The following is a 23,893-nucleotide window of genomic DNA, read 5'->3' as shown; positions in this document are numbered from 1 at the left end:
ACTGCAGGACTTTTAAGATGAAGTTTCACAATATCTAACATTGTTTGTCTACACTGACAAACGAAATTATTGGCACAGTAAGCACATTAAACTTAGATTTTTAATAAAGGGCTATTTTTACTAGATAGAGTAATAGATTCTCCACAAAATTCACTTTTTTGTACTACAAAATCTTTATCATATTTGTTATTAAATGATGGAGATTCAAAAAAGTACCCAATTTTCCTGAACAAAATTATTGGCACACTTACCAACTATCCACAGTGGTATAGGGAAAAAAGAGGGAAATAATTCGGTAACTTCTAAACGGTTAATCCGATTTTGATGAGTTGTTGTCGAGTTTAGGTTTTGAATTTGGACCTTATAGGCCAACCAGGGGCCCGGCGGGGGGTCCTCAAATTAGGACACCTCGGCTATGTTAAATTTTTAAAACGATCCTATTTCTTCATTTGAGTTCCGATTTAAAAAAGCAGTAAATTATCTCTTATAGTTTAGGAGATATTCGCATTTGAAAATTTAAATTTTAAAATTTTTACCGTCCTTACTTTAGTTTTTTGATAATAGTGGGTCCAATTAGGTAGGCATGTTATATATCAATGGAAAGGTAATTTTGTCTATTTTTCAAAACTGTATATAATTCGCGGAATACTTTTTTTAAAAAAAAATTAAAAAATGTTTTTTATTCAGTTTTTGCGAAGATAAAAATTTTTCAAATTGCAATAAAAATTTATTTTTGAATATTTTTTGATGAAATTTTACAGTTAGGTAGATTTTTTTACTCAAAATCCAAAATTAAATAAAAATTTCGAATTTTCTTATTAGAAATCCCGAAATTCCCAAAAAAGTTTTAAAAAATCCCAAAAATGGGATTTTTTGGTTTTTTGCCTATTATATAGATACCAGGGGCGGGGTTATCGAAACCCGTTACAAAATGATTAAGAACATATTGGGTCATATAAAACAGGTCACTAAAATATGATATCGACTATGCGATTTGAGAATTTTTGCTCAAAATTGAATTTTCCATAAAAAGTAGGGTTTTTTTGGATGGACCTGGTCCCCTCGGTATCAAAAATTTTTAGGTTTTGTTTCATTTATCGTATTTTATGTAAAGTCAGCTTTCCAAAAAGTATAAATTCTATATACATCTTCTTAGAAACTTTTTAGATAACTTAAAAAGATACCTTTTTCCCAAAAAAAAATGGCAAAAAATCGCCTTTTTTTTAATTTTTTAAATTAAAATGCCTATAACTTTGGACTCAGTCATGATTTTTACATAATTCTTTCACTGCTTGATATATACACTTGTTGTTAAGCGAATGAAAAAATGGCGAAAATCGGGAATATTTGGACCCGCTATTATCAAAAAAACTAAAGTAAGGACGGTAAAAATTTTAAAATTTAAATTTTCAAATGCGAATATCTCCTAAACTATAAGAGATAATTTACTGCTACATTTTTTATAGTGCTCGATGAGGAGATTCTATATACGAAATTTTTTTTAAATCGGAACTCAAATGAAGAAATAGGATCGTTTTAAAAATTTAACATAGCCGAGGTGTCCTAATTTGAGGACCCCCGCCGGGCCCCTGGTTGGCCTATAAGGTCCAAATTCAAAACCTAAACTCGACAACACCTCCTCTTTGTGCATACCAAATTTCATTAAAATCGGATTAACCGTTTAGAAGTTACCGAATTATTTCCCTCTTTTTTTTTTCTATACCACTGTGCTATCTTAAAAATGTATGGCCCTAAACTTTTTATACCCTCCACCACCATCAGTGGTGATAGAGGGTATATATAATTTTGGCATTCCGGCTGTAACACCAAGAAATATTCATCTGAGACAAACAAAGTATATATATGATTGATCCTCACGCTCACGTTAAAACGAAGCAATAAAAATTCACGAAATTCATCCAAAACATTCTTTATTATCCGGTACAGTTTGGTATTGAAAATCAGTAGAACCGGTTCACGAGGTAAAAAGTTATGATTAAAAATTTCAGACTACCTCGAAAAAAATAAAGTTTTTTCCCAATTCTAGTAGTTTTCTCAGAAACTACCAAAGATATTTCGATGAATTTTGTCACACATAATCTTTTTGTGCCAGGGATCAAGTATGTTCAAACTCATAACAATTGATCCAATATTTCCCATAGCCCCCATACAAAGGTGTATATTCCCGGAAATTAGTCTATCGTTAATAACTCCCTCAAATATATCGACATCAATACAAAATTCTGTACATACAAAAGCAATATGAATAGAAATCATACTACCAACGTAGATCTCAGTCGGTCCACAATTGGTCATAGCTCCCATATAAGGTCCACTTCCAAAAATCACCTAAACGCACATATTTCATTGATAAATAAAGCTTTTGTGATAAAATTCGGGCTGAATATGTTTTGTGTACATACAAATCATTCTACCAAATTTCTTTTCGGATCGGTCCATTATTAGTTGTATCTCCCATATAAGGCCCTCCTCCGAAAATCATTTAAACCCACATATTTCATTGTCAAATAAAGCTATCTTGATAAAATTCAACACAAATATGTTTTGTGTACATACATATGAATCACTCTACGAAATTTTTCTGGAGAGACCCGTAATTGGTCATAGCTCCTATATAAGGTCCACTTCCGAAAATAACTTAAACACACATATTTTATTAATTAATAAATCTATTGGAGTAATATTCTACTTTTTTTTTGGCATATAAATAATTATACGAAATTTTTTTTTTGGTCGGTCCATAATTGGTCACAACTCCCATATAAGGATCATTTCCGAAAATTACTTAAACGCACATTGACAATCAAAGTTATCGGGATAAAATTCGACATAAATGTGTATATATCCAGATAAAATGCGACATGAGTATGTTTGTGTATAGATAAATCGTTATATTAAAATATTTGCAACTGGCCTATTAATATAAAATTTTATGAACCTAATCAAAATTAGTTCCACATATGCATAAATGTTAGTACCCACTACGGAAACAAAAATTTTGTCAAGTTATCTAAAAATTAGATAGCTAAATGGGTTTTAATAAAAAGTAGCTTGTTCGTGGAGGGTATTTAAGATTCGATTCGGCATAGCCGAATATGACACTCTAACTTGTTTTTTGTGAAATCGCCATTATTTCCACTTCCTAAAATGAACAGTTATCAGGTGTCAAAGTGAAATGGTCAGTGTTCCTAAAATGTTCATAGAATTAACTTATTTTTTAAAAAATTTATGAGCATAAAGAGAATTCGCAGAATCCCAGAGTAAAATTGTTCCTTTTTTTTGCATAAAAAAGGCATATATATTTAAGAAATGCTAGATTTTACTAGATATGATATGCTGCGTTTCAATGAAGCATTTTGGTTTGAAAATGCAAAACATTTAATTGGTCATAGATATAAAAACAGCCAAATGTACAAAAAGTGAGAGTGATTCCCCAAATGTCCATCATACGGATTGCTGAAGATATTAGAGAAGAGTTTAGAATAGATGTTTCTGTAATAAGGGCACTGCAATAGGCTAAGTACAATTGTCATGTTGCTATTGGTATTTATCATATAATCATTCTAAAATGAGGTAACTGAACCACAAGAAGAATTTAGAAGATGCAGAATGATTTTTGGGAGCAAGTGCAGTTCTTGGATGAACAAAAGTTTAATATCTCTAGCTATGTTTGCCTCCAAACGATTTGAAAATGAATACTGAGATAGAAAAACTGAACCTTTTTACGAAATGTAAAACATTATGGATTATGTCCACTTTAGCGGATTATTTTCGCTTTAGGTATGGCGATATTATGGGAAAATGGTTGAATGTAAATATTCTAAAAAAAAATCTCGCACAAATTCGCGAATAGCTTTATTTACAAGCCTCGTTCTTCATACATGACGATAACAACTGAAATCATGCCTCTCATATTGTGCGTGTAAGGCTTCCATCGAATGTTTCTCATGTCGTACTACATCCGACACAATCGTCAGATATCAATCCGATAGAAGATTTGTGAGAATAGTATGATATCCATGCAAAAAGCTGCCAAAAATTAAAATAAAATTACCGAAGTAGACACATGTAGAAAAAGGGCAAAATATTTGAATAGGGCTAACCAAAAATTTGTGAATTTTATACCAAAATCTCTGAAATAAGTTATAAAACAAAATGGATTCGCAATTAAATGCCAAAAATTTCGCAAAAAACCTATAACGAATAGTTTTTAATGAAGTGTGCCAATAATTTTGTTCAACCTAATAAGGACATTTTTCCTTATTTTTTAAATAAATAGTAATATAATATGCATCCCAAAATGCAACAAATGGAATTCTGTTGAAAACTTGTTTCTCTATCCAGTAAAAATATTATTTACTAAAAATTCCCTTCAATATGACCAATAAAACGATCATAAGTTTAAAGTGCCTCCTGTGCCAATAATTTAGTTTGTCAGTGTATATATATAAAAATGAATGTGTGCTTGTTTGTATGTTTGAATGTTATAGACTACTAAACGGCTGAGCCGATTTTCTTCAAATTTTCACAGCGTATTCCTGTATGTCTGGAATAGGTAAGTTTAATTTTGAAATTCCAAGTGGGCGAGGAACCACGCCCATATTAAGAAAATATTAAATCCGTATATTTGAGATCATGGAGTCCTCAAATTTTGTCGGAGCAACTTTAGTGTCAATATGATTATTTAGGACAAAAAGTATGCGGAATAGCATTATGGGTCGTGGCACCTCCCATATAAATTAAATACAAAAAAATCGTTTATCTTGGAAACTATTACAGTTACAATCTTCAAATTTTGGACGAATAACTTTAACATCCATTTAAACATTTTGGGTAATAAATAGGCGGACTACCCATGGGGAGAGCGGCACCTCCCATATTAATTAAATACAAAAATTCGTTTATCTGGGAAACTAATGGAACTTAATTCTTCAAATTTTGCGTGAAGAACTTAAATATTTATCTGAACAATTTGGAGGAAAAAAAGCGAGCTTTCATCTGGGAGGCTTAAAGCCCCCATATGAATTAAATAGAAAAAATCGTATATCTGGGAAACTATTAGAGCTAGAATCTTCAGATTTTACTTGAAGAATCTTGACATTCATCTGAACATTTAGAGTATAACGGGCGGACTTTTAATGGGGAATTTGGCACCTCCCATATGAATTAAAAATAAAATTTCGTTTATCTGGGAAACTAATAGAACTTGATTCTTAAAATTTTGCACAAATTACTTTAATATTCATCTGAACATTTTGGAGGAAAAAGTGTGGATTTTCATCTGGGAAGGTTGAAGCCTCCACATGAATCAAATAGAAAAATTCGTATATCTTTCAATGGTTGGCTTGGCGCAACATATATGAATTAAATACAAAATTTCGTGTATCTTGGAAACTCTTACATTATTAAAATTTTTCATAGATAGATAGAAATTGGTGATCTTGAAATAATTTGCTTGACATCTCTCATATGTAACATATTATAAATCTGGAAAATTATTGTAGTTAGAATCTTCAAAATCGTTAAGTGGGTTTTTTATTTATACATATTGCTTTTAGATTCGCAAAGCCCACTGGGTATGGCTAGTTAATAATAAATTAAAATTCACCAACAAAGAAATATTTTCGTAAAAAAATTTTGACGAAGAAAAATTGATTTTAAACCAATGCAATGGCAGACTTGAGCAGCAGCTCTGATCGTTCATCTGCCCAAGTCATTTGTTTGACGTACAGAATTGAGTTCACTATTCTTATTTTATATACAAATTATGTTTATTGAAAGAAATTCAAAAGAAAATTAAAAATTTTTATGATTTTTTTAAAACAAAAATGTTTAAGGCAATGTTTATATGATTATTTTATGTTTATATGATTATTTTGAAAAAGTAAAAATAAAGTAATTAACGGAAACGTACCTACAGTTCTCCCCTAGTAGACTTTTATGTGGCGAAGCGAACAGAAAGTCGTTTTGATTTCCGAAGTTTTCCGGCTTCATTTTGCAATTCATTGGTATCTTCAAAAGTATATATGTATACATATATATCTATCAATAGAAATGTTTATTTATTTATTATTAATTTTTAGTTTAAAGTATCTGAAGTATTTATTAAGAACTGGATATGGGCCTTCATATGGAGGAGTTAGAGATTTTTTACTTTGCCATTTCGTACAAAGACAAAATTTGTGTCTTTTAATACTGGGTTAAGAAATGGTTTTTGGACATTAGGATGAACTGTATCGACAGGCTGAATATTTTGCATTATTTGAAGAAAATCCTTAACGAATTCTGACTGATATGTTGTGTTTGATGGTGCTAAAAATTCTCCAGGTAAACGTATTTGAGTACCTAATACTTATTCAGTTGTAGCATTTATGTCAGGTTTATGAATATTAATCCAAGTAGTAATATTTGTAGATGGCGTGACCAATTTGCATTTTTGCTACACATAGTTGAAGCCTTAAGAGTTCGATGGAAGCGTTCAATAATTCCATTACTCTGCGGGTGATATGCTGTAGTTCTTAGGTGAGTAATTCCCAGAGCTTTTGAAAGTTCTTGAAAAAGTGTAGATTCAAACTGCTTACCTTGATCCATCGCTATTTTAAGTGGAATTCCAAAGTGTTTTATCCATCCATCAATTAAAGCAAGTGCGACCGTTTCTGCAGGGGCATCTGGTAATGGAATAACTTCTGGCCATCTAGTGAATCGGTGGATTATTGTTAAACAAAAGTAGAAATCATTTGTTGGTGGAAGTGGACCAATGAGATCAATGTTGATGTGCTCAAATCTTGTTGTAAGTGGAGAATGTTTTGATAGTGATGAAGAAGTATGTCTACTTACTTTTGATTGTTGACACGGTATGCAGTTTCGAACGAATTTGGAAATTTCCTGATCCATATTTTTCCAAACGAAACGTTGTTTAACTAATCGACAAGTACTTTTTCTACCAGAATGTGCTAAATTGTGAATTTTTGAGATAACTAACTGACGACAGTTTGCTGGAATGTAAGGTCGCACTTTTGGTCCTGAAATGTCGCAGATTATTTTTATGTTTGTCTCGAGTAACATTATATGTTTTAGTTGAAGTGAAGTACTAGTTGATTTGGGCAATTCTTGTAGTTCTTCGCAACAGTTTTGTTCTTCAGCTATTTTTCCTTAATCAACAGTTTCATTATTCTGTATATTAATAGCATCTAATCGAGAAAGTGTATCTGTACTAAAGTTGACATCGCCAGGAAGGTGTATAATTTTTGTAGAAAATTGTCCTATAAAATCCAAGTGTCTGATTTCCTTAGAAAATCAGTGGTTTGTGATCCGTTTCAATAGCAAAGTCATGACCTTCAAGGAGATATCTAAAATGTTTAATACCTGTATATATCGATAACAATTCCCGATCATATGTACTGTACTTTTTTCGGTTTCACTAAACTTTTTTGAAAATAATGCCAGTGGTTGGTTTTGATTATTTACTATTTGATGGACTACTGCTCCCATGTCTGTGTTACTTGGGAATTATTTACACAATTCAAAATGTTGCAATGTCTCTTCAGTCCACAAAATAACTGAGCAGTCATTTTTCTTATTGCCATTAATAAGAGTGGTTGTTGATGTTGAATTGCATGTGGAATGAATCTGCGATAAAAATTGACCATGGCCAAAAAACGTTTAAGTTCGCATGCTAATTTGGCAAGTGGAAAGTTCTTGATAACATCAATTTTATTGGGTAAAGGTCGAATACCTTGAGACGATATAAAATGTCCAAGAAATTCTATGTCACTTTTTGCAAATATACTTTTGGAGGGATTAATTTTTAATGAGAACTTTCGAAGCCTTTAAAAAACTTGTCGTATATGAATTTCATGTTCTTCCGTAGATGTCGAAGCAATACATATGTCATCAACATAATAAAATGCGAAATCTAAACCAAGAAGAACCTCATGCATGTATCGCTGAAATGATTGTGCGGAATTTCTTAGACCAAACGGCATCCGCAGATATTCAAATAACCCAAATGGAGTAGTCACCGCAGTTTTCTGTATATCACACTCCTCTATTGGTATCTGTTGAAGATCTAGCTTAGAAAATATAGTTTGTCATGTAGGTTGTGAGATAGATCTTGAATATGCGGTAGTGGATTCCTATCAGTTATTGTCTGGACATTTAATGTACTGTAGTTGATATTCTTTTTAATAAATGTATTATAAATACTATATAAAGTTTTATTTAAATTTATTGTTTCTTTTTGAAAGTAAAATATAATTCTACGTTTATTTGATTCTCAAGAAAAATATTACTAAATTTAAAACTCAAAGAAAACTTAATATAAAATTATATCTAAAGTATATAATTTACAAAGTATATTAATTATACATAGTATCCACATGCACAATAATCATCACAAGGTCTCTAAGAGTTATTAGCAGAGACTGAAAATAACTGGGCCACATAACCAAAGTGAATGAATTGTGATTTATTTTTGTTTTTTAAAATAAATCACTCAGAATAACAGTTATAAAATGATTTTTACTTAAATGGTTTAGTATAACCTTTACTACTTTTGTTTTGTTACTTATGTTTTTGTCTGAGCACTTGGTTTTTGTATTCCTTTTTTCTCTTGCTTATATGAGAGTGGGAGAGTATATTGTTGTTGTTTGCTATAATTTCTGAAGATAATATGTGTGTATGTGTGTCCTAATCGTGTATTTACATTTGCGATTTATTGTTTTGCTTTTAAAAATAAAAATCATAAGCAGACCTTTTCAAAAATGTTTATAAAATAAAAATCAATTGTAACGAGTTTTTTTGTTTTTCTTTTCGGTTTCTCTCAACCACTTATCAAAAAAATCTAACATAAAGGTTTCTCTCAGTGATAAACTACAAAAACACAATTATAAATGGTGATCACAGCAATTAACCTTATAAAAACAAAGTGGACCCGTTATTTTCAGTCTCTGGTTATTAGATTTACGAACTACATGTAATGGTGATGCGTAGGAACTCTTAGAAGGTCCAATAACACCAATTTTCATGAGATATTCAAATTCTTCTCTTGCCGCCGAAATTTTTGTGGTGTTAACAATCTGTGCCTGTGTTCTGTAACTTTCGAATCGACAAAAAAATTCGAAAAATATATAATCGTCTTGTTTAAAACAGGGTGAACACACGTAATTCAAATATATTATGGTTAATTGTAATGTATTCAGTTTAAAAATTATTTGAATCACTCAACTAAAAAGTGGAAGACTAATATTTCAATGTTTTTTTTCTCGACTCGAAAGTTACACAGCACTGGGTTTTGAAAAAACTGGTGGCCCGTGTGTTTCAATGCAATGAGTAACATTAGGAGACTTACCATTTTGTGGAACTTTCGAATCGACAAAAAAATTCGAAAAATTTATAATCGTCTTGTTTAAAACAGGGTGAACACACGTAATTCAAATATATTATGGTTAATTGTAATGTATTCAGTTTAAAAATTATTTGAATCACTCAACTAAAAAGTGGAAGACTAATATTTCAATGTTTTTTTTTTTTTTTTCTCGACTCGAAAGTTACACAGCACTGGGTTTTGAAAAAACTGGTGGCCCGTGTGTTTCAATGCAATGAGTAACATTAGGAGACTTAGCATTTTGTGGAATTTTAAATTTAATTTGTGTAATGTCTTAAAATTCTTCCAGAAATTTCGCATAGACGTTGTTTGGGTTATAAAGTTTAACTGAAGCATGATTAGTTGAATCACATATAGTTGAAATCTGAGTACCAATACTCGTTGTTGAGTCAATAAGTTTTGAGTTATTGAGATCAACTAATAGATTAACATGTTTAATGAAATCAGCACCAATAATGTTATGAGCAGTATCTGCTACAACAAATATCCATTCAAATGGTCTTTTTAATCTAAAATATATCTTAAGACGCTTTTGATATACTAATGTACTAATGGATGAATTGTTGGCTGCAAAAAGTTTTGTTGGTGATTGGTGCCGATGTTTTTTGTTAGTGTCAGTAATCTTCAATGCCTAGATATCTGCACCTGTGTCGATTAGAAAACGCTGTTTTGTTTGTCAATCATGTATAAAAAGACGGCTGAGATTACAAGTGGTAACGTCACCAATTGAAGAAGATCTTGAATTGGTTTTATTTGGGATGTTTGAATTATTTTGAAGTGAAGGTTTGGCGCAATTATGACGTTATTTCACCGAATTGTTTAGTTTTTTGAAACATCAAAATTACATGGCGGACTGCACTTACGAGCACGATAACCAATTTTTTATGGTAATAACAAAATTATACATTTTGTGTTGAACTGTTTCTGCGTGATGATGACGATGAACGTTTAATATCCTTTTGTAAGGAGGATAGTGTTTTCTCAATCTGCAAAAGTCTTTCGGAAACATCATTTGAAACGGCATCAATTGCAATATTCTTGTTTGTTGGTGATGTAATAGATTCCACTGACTTTATATGAGTAGAGTCAAAAATGTCATTTGCTATTGTACCAAGTTTATCCAATGGCCAATTGGGGCTACTTTTTGATACGCATGCTACAACTGCACGTACAGAGACTGGCTAACGCTGAATCCATAATTGTTTGATTAACTGCATGTCATTAGTAACATCTGTCCTTTCTAGAAGTGTTAAAATGTGATTTGGTTTACTATCTCCCAACTGAATTCCTGTCATCAGTTGTTCCATTCGGGCCATTGGAGATACAGGCAATTTTTTAATAAGAATTTGTTTTAATGTTTCATACTTATTGGATTGTGGCGGAGTACGAACAATGTCAGAAACTTGTTCATGCAGTTTTTCATCCATGTACATTATTGCTATATTGAACTTGTTCTGATCTTGATTCATTCTTCCAAAGCCGTTGATTTGAAGAAATGCTTCCAAACTAGTGAACCATGCTTGAATGCTTCCAATTGAATATCCTTGTAATTGAGGAATTTTAACTCGGGTAGCGAAACTGGAAATATCTGCTGAATCCGACATTGGTATTTACAGATGCACAAGGAATTAAATTGTTTGATTGATTTTCCATTTTTTTTCGGGGTCACCAGTTAGAATTGAGTTTACTACTACTATTTTTTATAAAAATTATGTTTATTGAAAGAAATTCAAAATAAAATTAAAATTCATTTTTACGATTAATTAAAAAAAAAAGTTTAAGTCATCGTTTATATGCTTATTTTGAAAAAATAAAAATAAAGTAATTAAGGGAAAGTTGCCCACAGACGTGACCCAGGAACCATCCAACGTCATCGCTTCTCTTTGCCAGAACACTCCCATAAGTTTTTGTTTCACCGCATTCCATGTGGTCTATGACTGCTGGAACGAGGCTGTCTTTGGCAACATCGCTGAAAGAACGCGTCATCGATTTCGGCGTTTGTTTGAGTCGTTTTGTCCCCAGCTGCTAACTTACAGATACTGCTTCTTTCTCTGAACGCTCCCGTTTTCACTTTTGCAAGAGAAGAAGCATTATTGTTGACAGCAATGTAAGCCTTTTCCCAATGAAGGGAAGCTTTTTTCCGGTGTTAGTTCCCCGGGAGGTTTAGTGCCGAGTAGCTCGATTATTCTAGAGGGGGGCCGTCTCGTAGCTGCTGCCTGTTTTGCGGTTTTCTTTGTGCAGAGTCATTGTTTTTTGCTGGACTTGGCAGGGAGTGGTATATCCCCAGAGGAGGATACCGTCACTGAGCCTGGGATACAGTTGGTACTTGGAAAGGTGATCCCTTAGGCGATCCCTTACCATCATCTCCCGAAGCAGAGTTTTTAACCGCCTTGGCGGTTCGTGCTTCAGCAACTTAACCAACAAACTGTGAAAAAAGAAAATAAAATGATTTTGACTTGGTTAACAGACGGCATTTCCAAGTTGCCTAAAAATTGTGGCCAAATGGAAAATTTTCAAATATTCATCTATTAATCCAATAATGCCTAGAATAATGTCAGATAAATAGTTTAGAATATATATGATGCTAAATTTAATGCTTGTTGAAAAAATCCTAAAAAATATGAATTTTGAACCGCGTAATGAATTCAAAAATTTTGGGGAACTTCGTATTTATACAAGAATGTGTGTACCAATTTTCATCAAATTCGGAAAAGGTAGCAAAACCTGATTGAAAATTTTTGAAATTCCCAATAACTAAAATATTTCAATTATCATTTCTGTGTATGTATCTATTTTTATATAAGTGTTTGAAATTGTATTTGCTTTTTTTTTAATTTTATATTAGTCATCATTAAAAGTTCGCTAATATATGATTATTATCTAAAAACTATGGAAACAGATTAAAGAAATAAGCAAAAAAAAAAAAAAACAGAAAAATGTCGGTCGTGTACAATTTCATAGATTTTATGAAATCTTAATATTTTGAATGAAATTGGTTTAGGAAAAAAGATTCATACTTTTTATTACAAAATTTATTCCAGTTATGTATTATTATTTTTTTGTTAATATTTTATTTTAATATTTCAAAACTCATTTTCTACTTAGGTATTTAATTAAGACGTACATAATATGTACATTAGAGGTGCTAAAAAATGTCGATTTTGTTTGGATGGGTCTTATTTTGTTCATTAGTGCCTAAAAGTAGCTGGTGTTAAATTTTAGTCTAATTTAAAATCGATTGAAAAGTCTAAAATTGGGTAAGAAATAGGACTTTTTTCGAAAATTTCCACAACAAAGTAATTGACTATTTCTCAAGCCATATTTTAGAAAAAAAAAAATTATGATTAGTTTTGCATTGTTTGGTCTTTGTTTAGTATGCAAAAGTGTGTAAACAAAAATGTCTACACAAAAAACTAGTGAAATATGAATTAATTAATAGCTTCACAGTAAAATGTTACATTGAAAATTAAGGGGTTAAAATGCTAAAATTTTATTTTATTTACATGCATTTTAAGTCATTATTTTAACACGGTGATGACCAGCTCACTACAAATAGTGAGTTGTGAACTAAGATCGCCTGTAAATGGGTCTACTAATAGTTTTCACGAAAAAATTTTTTTTCGTTTGTCTTAAAATCTAAATATGGCAATGTTGAAAAGTAAGTACTTACTAATATATTATTTGTAAGTTATTACTAGACTTTAAGTAATGTAGACAGTATGTAGTAGACACTGTAAAAACTTACATTGAAAAGTAATTGGTTATGTGAGTACAAGCCATTACAGGGTTTTTGCTGGGTACTTTTGAAAAATGTCAAATGACCAATATTAAGTGTTGAAGCAAATTTATATAGATTCCCAGCAAAAACTCGGTAATGGGTTGTACTTACATAATCACTTTTTAGTGACTACTACTTACCATCTACATTACTTTGAAGTAGTCTAGTAATGGCTTTCTTTTAATATGATATATAAGTACTTTATTCTCGGCTTTGTTATTTTGTTTTTCTATTTTATTTGATTGCGAGTTAAGAATTGTGTTGTACAAAAAAAAAAAAACAAAATTAAATTTGTATCTGAAAACTATTATTTGACGCGCAATAAAATAGCTAAGCAGTGGTGCAATGAGTAGAACATTAGACTAACAAACCGCTCTTTTTATTACTTATTCAACAACTTCTTTGTACGCGAAATTGCAAGTAGCGCTTTCAAAAATATATATTTCATTCCATGAGCAAACACAAAATATTAATTTGTAAACTAGTGTAACGTTAACATAAATTTGTGAAGTATTTTTTCTCATAATTCACTCTTGAGAGAAAAATGAAGGTGGGAAATTAATATTATTTGTTTCTATCACCTTGTTTTGAAGCTCCATAAACTCTCTTAAAATCCCGAATAACCCCGACTTTAAAATTCTAGTATTGGAATTATAAATCATTTTAGATATTTATTTCCAATAAATTTTTTTTATTAAATTTTAATTTTTAGGATGAGCGTGAAAAATCTGGTTCGCATGGGGTCCAGCAGATGTCCGATTCAGATTCAAAAGACTCATTAAGCAATGCCTCAATAAGTGGAAAGAAGAAAAAGCAAAAAAGTAACAACAAAATGTTAAGGTAGGTGTAAATTTAAAAACGTATTTTTGATATGATCTAGAAAACCAAAAAATGTATACAAAATATGTTAAGGAATTAATTACAATATCTAGAAGTGTTTAATGCATAGATTTGGTTCAAAATAACATCAGCATTAATTTTGTGAAAATTTGTATTTCTAACATGTGTTTTATTAAAGATGTAAACAGAACTACCATTGTGCGACTAAAGAGGCTTGGCTATTTTTGTGACCCTTTGTCAAAATGAATTAAATTTGCGCCTTTATTCGTTTCTTGCTACTTTTTGAATAAGACACATCTTTTTATAAATTTTGACCATAATGAAATAAAATCTAGTATAATTTTTCAAATCCAAAATTCTGTTTAATAAACTGATTTGTGTTGCCATTGACCGCCAATCGAAGCTCTCTGCCAACTTTTATTTAGCTGTAAGATTCCCTTATTTGCCCATTTTTTTACACCTACACCACTATAGTGGGGTGGGTATTAATTATGCTTTTGTGCTGATGTTTGTAACTCCCAAAAATATTGGTCCAAAAGTATACCAACCGGCTCAAAATCACTTTTAGAGTCGATTAAGCTATTTCCATCATTGGCAGAACTGCCGATTTTCGTAATGATCGGGCCTCATTTAACCCTAGCCCCCATACAAAGTCCCCTACCGAAAATGACTTGAATGTCCACAATTCACTTAAAAATACTAGTATCACGATGAAATTGGGGACAAATAAGTTTTATACGTAATCATAAATCTCGACAATCAATTTTATGAGGAGCGGCCCAATTTTTGCCCTAGCTCCCATACAACCGGACTTTCCGATTTGGGCATTTTAGCTCATAACTACCTCAAATATACTACAATCTTTCCAAAACTCGGCGCAACTAAGTTTAATATACCGGGAAGATCTCTGCTATGCAGTATACGATGCCGGTAATCCAAAAGGCAAAATTCCAATAGACCAGCAGAATAAGGTAGAAGATCTGGTCAACAATAGGATAGTGGACCACGTAATCGCTTCAAAGGGTAAACAACCAATAGAGAGCGAGAGCTGCGAGTTCAGCATGGGCGTGATGTTGATGAGGTTGGCATCTCACCAATGTGCTGGCACCCTAAAGAACTTGGTGGAAAGTATCCCCCCTCCCTAGAATGGCGCTAAGCTGGGACTGGTAAAGAAGAGCGAGCTTCCGGTGCTCTTAACGTTCACTGTCTACATAAAAGGATGGGGTAGTAAATTGGCTAATGAGCGTATATTGGAAACTCTTGGAAGCCAAAACGCTTTACAGAAAAGAAGAACCGGACGGAACTTTATTAGTAATAGGTATCGACCAGAACTCCATGGCTAGTCTTGTCATGAACAAAGGTAGGGCTTATTTCGCCTCTAAAGCTGTCATATTCAAAATTGGGAAGGTGCCGATTGGAAGGGCTGTTACAACAAGCCCCGACAAGGACAATAAAATTCCTAAGACGGTGCCCACAGCATCGTTAGACACTACTGGTAACGTTAAGGAGTCAAATCCTAAAAGCGAGGAGATTACCACTAACTCGCCAGAAAAAAGTGCAGCTGCACTTTCTAATATTGGGAAGGCTCCGATTGAAAGGGCTGTCACAACTGGCCCCGACAAGGACACAAAAATACCTAAGACGATGCATAAAGCATCATTAGCCAGTACTGGTAACGATGAGGGATTAAATCCTAAAAGTGAGGAGGAAATCACTCACTCGCCAGAAGACAGAACAGCGGAGCTTTCCAAAACAGGGATGGTGTCAGTTAAAAAGACTGCTATTCATAGCCCTGACAAGGACACCGCAGTGCCATCAATAGTACCCACTGCACCAATAGCCACTTCAGGCTTCCCGGAGGAGTCAAATCCAAAGAGCGAGGAGGGGATCACCAACTCGCCGGAAGACAGTTTAATGGATGACCGTGATTGAGGTTATCCAATTAAACCTCCATCGGAGCGAGACGGCTACCAACGCTTTGATGGCAAAAATAAACAAAGGCAAAATACATATAGCTTTAATCCAGGAACCTTGGACCAATGTGCTGGCACCCTAAAGAACTTGGTGGAAAGTATCCCCCCTCCCTAGAATGGCGCTAAGCTGGGACTGGTAAAGAAGAGGGATCTTCCGGTGCTCTTAACGTTCACTGTCTACATAAAAGGATGGGGTAGTAAATTGGCTAATGAGCGTATATTGGAAACTCTTGGAAGCCAAAACGCTTTACAGAAAAGAAGAACCGGACGGAACTTTATTAGTAATAGGTATCGACCAGAACTCCATGGCTAGTCTTGTCATGAACAAAGGTAGGGCTTATTTCGCCTCTAAAGCTGTCATATTCAAAATTGGGAAGGTGCCGATTGGAAGGGCTGTTACAACAAGCCCCGACAAGGACAATAAAATTCCTAAGACGGTGCCCACAGCATCGTTAGACACTACTGGTAACGTTAAGGAGTCAAATCCTAAAAGCGAGGAGATTACCACTAACTCGCCAGAAAAAAGTGCAGCTGCACTTTCTAATATTGGGAAGGCTCCGATTGAAAGGGCTGTCACAACTGGCCCCGACAAGGACACAAAAATACCTAAGACGATGCATAAAGCATCATTAGCCAGTACTGGTAACGATGAGGGATCAAATCCTAAAAGTGAGGAGGAAATCACTCAATCGCCAGAAGACAGAACAGCGGAGCTTTCCAAAACAGGGATGGTGTCAGTTAAAAAGACTGCTATTCATAGCCCTGACAAGGACACCGCAGTGCCATCAATAGTACCCACTGCATCAATAGCCACTTCAGGCTTCCCGGAGGAGTCAAATCCAAAGAGCGAGGAGGGGATCACCAACTCGCCGGAAGACAGTTTAATGGATGACCGTGATTGAGGTTATCCAAATAAACCTCCATCGGAGCGAGACGGCTACCAACGCTTTGATGGCAAAAATAAACAAAGGCAAAATACATATAGCTTTAATCCAGGAACCTTGGACGATTCGCAACAAGGTTTCTGGATTAAATCACGTAAATTTCCAACTTTTTTTACGCTGATACAGGGTCTCGGCCGAGAACATGTATCTTATGTCACAAAAACGTATGTTTTCTCCTCTCAACAGGATTATCAACATCGAATGCAACGGTGCTGAAGCAAGGTCGTGTCAACATCTGTTTACCTGCCCTTCGATTATCCTATACTACCAGCAACGTCGGATTTGATGAAACTGGCTGAAGAGGCACAAAGAAAGAATAAGAAAATGGTAATAGGTTGTGATGCCAACTCCCACCATGTAGCTTGGGGTAGCACAAACACCAATCGCAGAGAACAAGCCCATAGATTTTTTAATACTAAAGACTTGATCACATTGAACCTAGGTAATAAAGCTACCTTCTTCAATAGAGAAGAAGTATTAGATATAACTATATGTTCAGAAGAGCTTATAAACGAAATACAGGGTTGGAGAGTTTTAAACGAGCACTCCTTTTCAGACCATCGGTATATACGATTCAAAATACTACGGCCACCACCAAAGCCGATAAAATTTCGGAATAAAACAATGTTCGGAACCTTACTAATGAACCGTTTAGGAAAGGACACGCCAAAGTAGAAACGTTCACATGTGCCCTGGTTGAATCGTTCGAGGACAGCTGCCCTCTGCGAGAGCGAAGATCTGCTCAGAATAAACCTCGGGTAACAGGGCAGATACGGAACCTTGGTAAGACTCTTCGCAAACTATTTAACCGGGCACGGCGTAAAAAGAACACAGTATACTGGGATGAGTATCATAGTAAACTTGGTGAATATAACAAAATCGTTCGAAAAGCCAAACGAGACTCCTGGAAACTTTTCTGTGAACAGGTAGATAGCGTAAATGACGTATCGAATTCCTATCCAAAACTTATGTCCAACCGGAATCTATTATTGATGACACGGGCAGGAGGTGGAGGATATGGAGGAGAAAATAAAAATCCTAATGAAACTCGATATTGGAGGAAGTGGAGGCTAACACAGGACCGGATGGCATTTTCCCGGCACTTTTGCAGAGGGAGGCGGGACCTGTTTCCGTACATCTGTCAAAGATTTTTACGGCATGCTTGAAATTAAAATATACCCCTATTAAATGGCAGGATGCAAGGGTAATATTTATACCCAAACCAGGAAAACCTAGCTATGCGACACCTAAGTCCTATCGACCGATAAGTCTTACGTCCTTCCTACTTAAAATCTTGGAACGGATTTTATGGTTAAAAGCAGTATACCAGACAGAGATCTCAAATATAAGTAGCATGCTTATGTAAAGGGACGATCAGTAGAAACGGCTTTGAATGAAGATGTCCACTATATAGCTGAATCCTTCGAAAGCAAACTGTATACACTGGTATGTATTGACATCGAAGGTGCTTTCAATAACGTACACACTGATACTCTTATCCAATCCTTAGACCAGGTTTATATTGACCGGGTGCCCGTAACTGGATAAGCTACGGGATGTACGATATTACCATCAGGAAAAGGGTATTGCGCGGTACACCACAGGGCGGCATTTTGTCCCCTTTACTGTGGGTAAACACGATAAATAGCCTCCTAAGGACCCTAACCGAGATAGGACTTAGACCTGTCTGCTATGCAGACGATGTCGTAATACTTATAAAGGGAAAGTATCCAAATTACTTGTGTAGAAGAGCTGAGGAGGCTCTGAATACGGCCTTGAGCTGGGCTTAACCGAGAGACCTCAATGTTAACCCGGCGAAGACAGAAATCTGTCTTTTCACAAGATGGACAAAAATTTCTTAGTATATTGAGCCCTGTTTCCTAGGCAAAAAGATACCGGTGACAGACAGAGTTAAATACTTAGGTGTAATACTTGACCGGAAATTAAGATAGAGGCACCACATAGAAGAAAGGATTGACAAGGCACTTTGGTGCTGGGCGCTTTGTAGAAGAACCATAGGCATGAAATGGGGCCTTAGTCCTACTATGAACCATTAGCTCTAATAAAGTGTAATTAGACCAATCCTAAGTTATTCTTCAATAGTCTGGTGGACTTCTCTGGAAAAAAGTGTATTATCAAACAACTTCAGGTGTATTATCAAACAACTTCAGGTTGTCCGGAGCACTTTCTTTGCCATTGTCAGGCTTTCGCCGAAATTATATCCAAATATCTTGGAAGTGATATTATTCCGGAACACTGATTGGAAAATTTTTAGGAATTACGTTCAGGAAACTGAGTTTCCTGGTTAAAGTCTGATTTTTTTACCTAGACCACTACCGTATATGGCTTTTGAGATCATAATAATGTTAAATGTAATTGTGTCTCATCAAAAAGTCGCAAAACTATGTTTGTACAAGTCCTTGACCTGGTTGAATTTTATAATAATTCAACCTCATTTAATATCTCTTATATAAATCCATCCACCAAATTTTATGGGTTCTTTCAGTGAATTAGTCTTTCGTCAATAAATTTGGAACCAATTTAAAATTCAACATAAATGCTTTATTATTTCAAATGAATCACATTTAATATTCGTAATTGGTGTAGAGTATTATATGGTCGGCCACGCCCGACTATAGTTTCTTACTTTTTTTAAATTATTTATTCATTATTGAAGAATAGTAGATTGTTAATTAGAAACAAGAGGAAACGGAACCAACTTTTGCCACGATTTGCAAAATCTTAAGTATTATAATATCATATAAGTGAACATATTTTTTCGGAAAAATTTAAAAAAAAAGTTATTTCAAATCGCGTTTTTCTAGCAAATTATGATATCAATGATTCATCATGACGTACTTGACATAAATGTTATAAGAAAGTATTTTTATGTAATTTCTTTTTAATTCATATTAATTTTATTTTCTGAGCAGACAAAATACATAAAATTCACAAAGTTTGATGAAGTAAATAGAAAAAGTTCTCGGGGGAGTTTTCCAGTTTTTTCCTACCGAGCGCGTCCCCGGGTGGCGGATAGGGGGTGGTGATGGACCATCTGTTCTCTCCCAGCTTTAATTTCACTTAAGCTGAGGGAGGGCAGATTGTCCACCACCTGGGAATATTATATTCCCCGCGGACCAAAAAACTGGAAAAAATAAATATGGAAAATAAAAATAAAAAGATAAAAGTTACGGTGCAGGGCCTAAATAACCCAGTACCGGCGGCAAGTGTTGATCTACTCGCGAGTCACGTGTCGTCGTCATCCTGCAATCGTGAGCAAAATACTACTACGGAGGTGGGTACCTTGGCCTCCGTGGCGGACAATGCGTCAAGTGTACAGCATGCCGCTGGCAAAAATATAGGGGTGAAAGAGAAGGATGTACTCGGAGAGAGCTCTAAGCTACCTCAGCCTTTAAATATAGGTGAGGGTTCCGACTCTGAATCCTCAGATGATAATAATAATACCATTATAGCAAATCCCAAAAAGGATGAAGTAGAGCAAATGGTGAAAGAGGTGAGTGATAGCATAGCTAAACTACCTATTACTAAGAAAATACTTTCTGGAGCACAGAGGAGGAAGTTGAAAAAGATGCTTCAGGAAATCATAGTTAGTCAATCCCACGACACTCCAAAGGAAAAATCGGACTCTCTCACAAGATCTGAGGCAAAAAGGGTCAGGTCTCCCGAGGAGTTGACAACTGAGAATAAACCTAAGAAGAAAAAGAGCTCCCCGTCTTCTAATACACAGTCGAAGCCAAGCCATACTTCACTCAAAGGAATCTCAAGTGAGAATCCTGCGAGTAAGGGTGACAACGCCAAGCCAGATATTCCGAAGACGAACACGTCGGCGAAATCAACCTCAAAAGTAAGGGAATTTCAAAAGAAACCCCGAAAAACGAGGAAGGAGAAGCTAGACGGAGGAAAAGAGCCGCCATCTTACGCCAAAGTTGCCAGAAGTAGGCACCGGGACGATCTCTGCTATGCAGTTTACGATGCCGGTAATCCGACAGGCAAAATTCCAATAGACCAACAGAGTAAAATAGAAGACCTGGTCAACAATAAGATAGTGGACCATGCAATCGCTTCAAAGGGCAAACAACCAATAGAGAGCGAGAGCTGCGAGTTCAGCATGGGCGTGATGTTGATGAGGTTGGCATCTCACCAATGTGTTAGCACCCTAAAGAACTTAGTGGAAAGTATCCCTCCTCCCTGGGACGGTGCTAGGCTGGGACTGGCAAAGAAGAGCGAGCTTCCGGTGCTTCTAAAGTCCACTGTCTACATAAAAGGATGGGGCAGTAAACTGGCTAATGAACGTATACTGGAAATTCTTGGAGGTCAAAATGCTGAGCTGGCCGTGGAAAAATGGGATGTCTTTTACAGGAAAGAAGAACCTGAGGGAACTTTATTTGTAATAGGTATCGACCAGAAATCCATGGCTAGGCTTGCCAAGAATAAAGGAAGGGCTTACTTCGCCTCTAAATCTGTCATATTCAAAATTGGGAAGGTGCCGATTGGAAGGGCTGTTACAACAAGCCTCGAAAAGAACACTAAAAACCTAAGACCACAGCATCAGCATCCACTACTGATAACGTTGAGGAGTCAAATCCTAAAATCGAGGAATTTACCATTAACTCGCCAGAAGAAAGTGTAGTTGCCCTTTCCAAAATTGGGAAGGCGCCGATTGAAAGGGCTGTCAAAACCGGCCCCGACAAGGACACTAAAACACCTAAGACAGTACCCAAAGCATCATTAACAAGTACTAGCAATGTTGAGGAGTCAAATCCTAAAAGCGAGGAGGAAATCACTCACCCGCCAGAAGACAGAACAGCAGTGCTCTCCAGAATTGGGAATGTGTCTATTAAAAATACTGCTATCCCTATGCCTGATAAGGACACCGCAGTGCCATCAACAGTACCCACTGCATTAATAGCCACTTCAGGCTATCCGGAGGAGTCAAATCCAAAGAGCGAGGAGGTGACCACCAACTCGCTGGAAGACAGTTTAATGGATGACCATGATTGAGGTTATCCAAATAAACCTAAATCGGAGCGAGACAGCTACCAACGCTCTGGTGGCTAAAATCAACACAGGTAAAATACATATAGCTTTAATCCAGGAACCTTGGACGATTCGCAACAAGGTTTCTGGATTAAATCACGTAAATTTCCAACTTTTCTACGCTGATACAGGATCTCGCCCGAGAACATGTATCTTATGTCACAAGAACTTATGTTTTCTCCTCTCAACATCGGATGCAACGGTGCTGAAGCAAGGTCGTGGCAACATATTCCTTGCATCTATTTACCTGCCTTTCGATTCTCCGACACTACCACCAACGTCGGATCTGATGAAACTGGTTGAAGAGGCACAAAGAACAAATAAGAAAATTGTAATAGGTTGTGATGCCAACTCGCACCATGTAGCTTGGGGTAGTACAAACACTAATCGCAGGGGACAAGCCCTCATGGATTTCCTTAATACTAAAGACTTGATAACATTGAACTTAGGTAGTAAAGCTACCTTCGTCAATAGAATCAGAGAAGAAGTATTAGATATAACTATATGTTCAGAAGAGCTTATAAACGAAATTCAGGATTGGAGAGTTTCGGACGAGCACTCCTTTTCTGATCATCGGTACATAAGATTCAAAATACTAAGGCCACCACCAAAGCCGATAAAGTTTCGGAATAAGTCTAAAACTAATTGGACAATGTTCGGGACCATACTAAAGAACCGTTTAGGTCAGGACACTTTTCAATGTCGAAATAAAGAGGATATAGATGCCAAAGTGGAAACGTTCAAAAGTGCCCTGGTTGAATCGTTCGAGGACAGCTGCCCTCTGCGAGAGCGGAGATCTGCCCAGGAAAAACCCTGGGTAACTGGGGAGATCCGGAACCTTGGGAAGACTCTTCGCAAACTATTTAACCGGGCACGGCGTAAAAAGACCGCTGTATACTGGGATGAATATATATTTTCTTATATTCACCCAGTATACTGGGTGAATATAAGAAAATCGTTCGAAAAGCCAAACGAGACTCCTGGAAACTTTTCTGTGAACAGGTAGATAGCGTAAATGACGTATCGAAGATAAAGAAATTCCTATCCAAAACTCATGTCCAACCGGAATCTATGATCGATGACACGGGCAGGAGGCTTGAGGATATGGAGGAGACAATGAAACTCCTAATGGATTCTCATTTCCCACCCGGTATATCGAATAACATAGATGAACCGATATTGGAGGAAGGGGAGGGTAACACGGAAGTAGTTATTACAACTGACATGGTTAAAGGGGCAATCAAGAGCTTTGCTCCCTATAAAGCTGCAGGGCCGGATGGAATTTTCCCGGCACTTTTGCAGATGGAGGCGGGACTGGTTTCCGTACATCTGTCACAGATATTCACTGCATGCTTAAAATTGGCATATACCCCAGTTAAATGGCAAGATGCAAGGGTAATATTTATACCCAAACCAGGGAAACCTAGCTATGCGACACCTAAGTCCTATCGACCGATAAGTCTTACGTCCTTCCTACTTAAAACCTTGGAACGGATAGTATGGTTAAAAGCAGCATACCATACAAAGACCCTAAATATAAGCAGCATGCTTATGTAAAGGGACGATCGGTGGAAACCGCTTTAAATGAAGTTGTCAACTACATAGGTGAATCTTTCGATAGCAAACTGTATACACTGGCGGTATGCATTGACATCGAAGGCGCTTTCAATAACGTGCACACTGATACCCTTATCCAATCCCTAGACCAGTTTTATGTTGACCGGGTGCTCCGTAACTGGATCAACTACATGCTAAGGAACAGATGGATAAGCTGCGAGATGTACTATATAACTATCAGGAAAAAGGTATTACGCGGTATACCACAGGGTGGCATTTTGTCACTTTTACTCTGGGTTACCACGATTAATAGCCTCCTAAGGACCCTAACCGAGAA

General features: G+C 35.5%; 1 protein-coding gene across 4 annotated transcripts in view; it reads left to right on the top strand.

Annotated features, from left to right (window-relative positions):
* The window catches only part of LOC119616357 (lysine-specific demethylase 6A), a 371,577-nt gene that overhangs the window by 273,765 nt on the left and 73,919 nt on the right, over positions 1-23,893 (top strand). For all 4 annotated transcript variants that reach the window (XM_037972717.1, XM_037972719.1, XM_037972718.1 and 1 more), the window contains one exon: positions 13,897-14,024. In XM_037972717.1, the coding sequence (XP_037828645.1) occupies positions 13,897-14,024 (128 nt within the window). The remainder of the gene's footprint in view (positions 1-13,896; positions 14,025-23,893) is intronic.

Source organism: Lucilia sericata, unplaced genomic scaffold (assembly GCF_015586225.1).
Source record: "Lucilia sericata isolate MDLA Ls3-8-SP2 unplaced genomic scaffold, ASM1558622v1 Contig000068F_arrow, whole genome shotgun sequence".
NCBI lineage: Eukaryota > Metazoa > Arthropoda > Insecta > Diptera > Calliphoridae > Lucilia > Lucilia sericata.
The sequence above is the reverse complement of the archived record's forward strand: the minus strand, read 5'-3'. Positions and strand labels throughout refer to the sequence as shown.